Source organism: Zea mays, chromosome 1, assembly GCF_902167145.1.
Source record: "Zea mays cultivar B73 chromosome 1, Zm-B73-REFERENCE-NAM-5.0, whole genome shotgun sequence".
Taxonomy (NCBI): domain Eukaryota; kingdom Viridiplantae; phylum Streptophyta; class Magnoliopsida; order Poales; family Poaceae; genus Zea; species Zea mays.
In genome coordinates this window covers 272693720-272698144 of record NC_050096.1, presented here as the reverse complement: position 1 = coordinate 272698144, position 4425 = coordinate 272693720, and the positions used below count along the sequence as shown (strand labels likewise).

The 4425-nt window shown below is 60.2% G+C and overlaps 1 protein-coding gene across 1 annotated transcript; it reads right to left on the bottom strand.

Annotated features, from left to right (window-relative positions):
* Window positions 1–232: 232 nt before the first annotated feature.
* On the bottom strand, window positions 233–2810 carry LOC100191728 (DELLA protein DWARF8). Its single transcript, NM_001367464.1, has one exon. The coding sequence runs from the start codon at window positions 2682–2684 to the stop codon at window positions 792–794; it is 1893 nt and encodes a 630-aa protein (NP_001354393.1). The 5' UTR covers window positions 2685–2810; the 3' UTR covers window positions 233–791.
* Window positions 2811–4425: the final 1615 nt, after the last annotated feature.

The window sequence follows — 4425 nt, the reverse complement described above, 5'->3', positions numbered from 1 at the left end:
GCACAGGAACAGTCCGTCTGGATTGCGATGCGGCTCCCATGTGACCGCCCCCCCCCATTTTTATTTTTAGATCGTGAACAGCCCCGGCAGAGGACGGCCACACAGGCGAAGGGATACATGCAAGGCAAAGCAACGAGATGTTTCCGCATCGGCCATGGAGGATTTCTTACAGGATGGGCACGGCAAGGAAAAGAAATAAACAGACCTTACCAGTTCTTGTGAGATAAACATATAATATTTTCATACTCCTCAAAGGCAAAGCAAGCCGCGAATTCCAATCTGGCAGCTCCTACATGACTGAGCTCGTTCACAATACATAGTGATCACCATTCGTGTAGAGGACGAACGGAATGAAAACATGAGGGCACAAGCATTCGAACAGATGAACATAGCTAACGAGGATGCATTGTATACAAAATTCTCATTCGAGGTCGAGCTAACGAAAATCCGGTTCGTCCTTATTGGATATCGGCGCTTGGAGGAATTACACATAATAATTGACATTTAAACATAACAATAGGCTACGGTCTACCATACTTGACGGGATCGAAGCAACGGGAAAGAGAAGGGAGATCGGAAACAAGAACGAACACAGGCCGATCCGGCCGCGGGAGTCAAAGTGTTCCATCTCATCACGCCGGCGAGAACCTTGGCCCGGTCGCTAACTGCGATTCAGCGCTCAATGACGTCTAGCTTCACCCGTGCCGGCGAGCTCGAGGGAGGGTGCGCCATGCCAGGGGACGTACGTGTGCCTTGATCGGCGTCCAGAAGCCCCAACCACCCCTCCCTGATCACGGAGCGGCGGCGGCGGCGACGCGCCACGCCGAGGTGGCGATGAGCGGGCGCGTATGCCACCCCAGGGTCAGGCACCCGTCCTTCTCCTCCACCCTGTACCCGTCGCCGCCGGCGAAGAGCGCCAGCAGCGTGCTCGCCTGCTTGTAGGCATTGGAGCCCAGGTGCACGGGCGCGAACCCGGAGCCGCCGAGGCGGCTGCGCCACTGGCCCAGCGTCTCGTGGCGCTCCGTGCGCTCCGCGCCCTCGCACGCCACCACGTTGCAGATCTGCCGGCCGAGGTACACCTCCGACATGACCTGGTCCGTGCCGCCGGCCGCGGCCGGGGAGGCGTCGGTGGACTGGCCGGAGCCGGCGCCGGCGCCCTCGAGAGAATCGAACATGGTGGAGTAGTAGTGCAGCGACTCGGTGAAGCGGTCGAGGAACGTGCCGGAGTTGTGGTTGGCCTCCTGCTCGACCACGGTCACGATCCTCGGCCGCACCGCGCGCACCGTGCCCAGGACCTTCTCGAGGGCACCGGGCTGCGCAAGAAGCCGGTGCAGCTCGAACACGGAGTTCACGGCGATCACCTCGGGCTCGTCATCCGTGTCATCGCCCTCCGGTTGCAGCATGAACGGCTCCAGGTCGGCGAGCGTGGCCGCGACGAGGCCACGGTACTGGAAGTCCACGCGGATGGTGTGCGCGAACTGGGCAAGTTTCCAGCCCACCTGCTGCAAGGCGTCGGTCTCGTCGGGCTGCGGCGGCCCGACGCCGGTGAGCCGGAACGACGGGGGGCCGCCAGGGCGGAGGGCGAGGGCCTGGAGAAGAGCCGGCCACTGCATCCCCTGCTTGATGCCGAAGTCGACGACGTGGACGCGGCGGCAGCCGGCGAAGGCCTCGAGGATGGCCTGGTTCGCGGTGAAGTGGGCGAACTTCAGGTAGGGGCAGGACTCGTAGAAGTGCGCGTGCAAGAGGTCGGCGAAGGCGGCGTCGAGGAGGGAGCTGTCCGGTGGCGGGCGGAAGCGATACACGCGGCGGGCAAGCGCCTCGCCGAAGTAGGCGGCGACCTTGCGCATGGCACCGCCCTGCGACGAGGCCAGCATGGGGATCTGCTTGACCAGCGCCTCCGCCGCAGAGAAGTTCTCCTGCTGCACGGCCTCCGCGCACGCCAGCAGCGCGTGCACGAGCCGGATCCCGGCCTCCTGCGTGTCCACCACCACCACCGGCACCGCGGGCCCGTTGGCCGCCGCGGATGCTTGCGTCGCCGGCGGCGCAGCTTCGACCACGGAGCTCCTAGTGCGACCGCCATCCATGGATGACGACGAGGAAGAGGAGGACGACGTGCTGCCGCCGCCAGTCCTCATCCGCTTGGGCTCCCGCGCCGAGTCCGTGGACGGGTCGGCCGACGGCGCCGCCACCGGCGAGGGGATCGGCTTCAGAGCGTAGGTACTGCTGGACGAGTCCACGGCGGGCGGGAGATCGAAGTAGCCAGCACCGGCGGCGGCGCCACTTGTGACGGTGGACGATGTGGACGCGAGCCTTGGGGCCGGCGTCGCGGGCGGGAGCGGCGCTGGGGGCGCGTTGAGCTCGGACAGCATGCTCTCGACCCAGGACGACAGGTCGGAGGGATTGTAGTGCACGGTGTCCGTGGCGAGGTGCGACACGAACCCGTCATCAGCGGTAGCGCCGGCGCCGCCCACGCCGCCCATCCCCATGGCCATCTCGAGCTGCTCCAGCTTCTGCGCGACGTCCGCCATATCCGACGAACGCACCTTGTACCCGAGCGCGGCCAGCAGCTCATCCACGTCCTCCTCCTCCTGTTCCCCTGCTCCCGCCGCCGCCGCCATCATCTTGTCCTTGGAGGAGCCCATGTCGCCGCCACTCCCGCCGGCGTCTTGGTACTCGCGCTTCATGATTTCGGAGCTACAGGCCTAGCTAGCCAGCTAATAATGGCTTGCGCGCCTCGGTTTCGGTTCTGGGATAGCTTGGGATTTGGATCCAGGGTTGGGAAGTGCGAGTGGGGAAGGAAAGGGTAGGGGAGGGGGGAAGCGGCTGGGGCGAGACGGGGAAGCGAGGAAGGCAACTAGTAGTAGCAGCGGCAGGCGAAGACGGCCGCGAAGGCATCAGCCATCAGGTGATCAGAGAGGAAGGCATCTATCAATAGTCTGTCGCTGCAGGTGGGGCCTGGCAGGTCCCTCCCCCAACGCGCGCACAGCGTTGGATCGATGGACGGGTTCGTCGCAGCCGTCCTTTTCGCCAGACAAACTTCACCATCCAGTTAGAAATCCTCCGCCCACCACCCCAAAGATGGCCACAAATTAAAAAAAGGGGGCGATGAGAAGTGGGGAGCTGCGTCCACGGCTCACTACTCAATCTTGCAAGCCAATGGCGAGCCGAATTTTATAGCTTGCGGAACTAACTCTGTAGTCCAGCGTGCGGCTAGAGAGATGTCGCGAGTGGGGAGGACTACCAAGCCAAGATCAATGCAACTAAAAAGGATCCAGCCTTCCCTTTACTCGCGAAAATTAGTACTCTTTCCCTGACTTCATTAGACTCATGTACCAACTAATGTATTGAGCGTGTGTATTCCAGCACAGGGTTTCACAAAGAACGATTGATGTTGGTGACTGGTGAGCCTGTGGAGGATGAGATTTGATATGTAATTTGATAACATGAAAAGAGGATAAATAGATATACCTACCACAAAGCATATCAGAACAACTTTGGAAAGTGGGTGAGGCAAATTCTCGTCCATAAAGGCCCACAACAATAGAACGGTGATAGCCTAGACCCGCAGTCTCGATCTCGGTCAGCGCAAGAGGCTTGGAGGAATGGCGGCCGGGGTTGTCGACGCTAGAGTACTTGTACAACGGGTTTTAGCAGGCCATCTGAGGCTTAACCCGGCGTTGCATTAAAACACGCATAAGCCACACGCTGGTAAGACCGTGCTGCTTCAACGTGGTGATCGCCTTTAGAAGCTGCTCCACTTAGCTCTTGGAACGTGCATCCGTGCCATGGTGCCACTTATTCGTCGAAAGCGGCTCCCATCCGATGTACGGTACAGCACTGCCGGGCAGATTCTTGGCGTAGAACCACTCACCCTCGTACCGAATGATGGAGGGAAGCAAGATCTTGAAATACTCTGCCTTCCAGCTAGAGAGGAGTTGGATGGAGGCTGAGCCACCAAACGATTGACCGCCACGACCCAAAGTCACCCACGCGCTAAAGAGATACTGCCACAACTTCCAATAGGGATCGATGCCCATAAAAGCCTCATATAGCGTAATAAAACACGCTATATGGAGGACGGTGTTGGGGTGGAGATTCTGGATCTCCAGCTAATAGTAGTGGAGTATCCCCCATACGAAGGGACGAAGGGGCAGGCCAAACCCATGCTTGTAGCAGGACGCAAGCACGACACCTCGTCGTCCCTTGGATACAACACCTCACCCTCATTTTCCAATCTCCACCCCGAGACCTTCGTTAAGGGGATGAACCCCATCTTCTCTAGACCAAGAAGGTAGCTCTACGAATTGAGCAGGATGGGAAGGAGGCCATGGGCGCGAGGAGCAAGCAGGACGGACACACGAGCAAGGAGGCGCGACGGCAGAAAAGCTCCTAGGGAAAGGAAAGACGGAGGCTGGAGCATGAGAA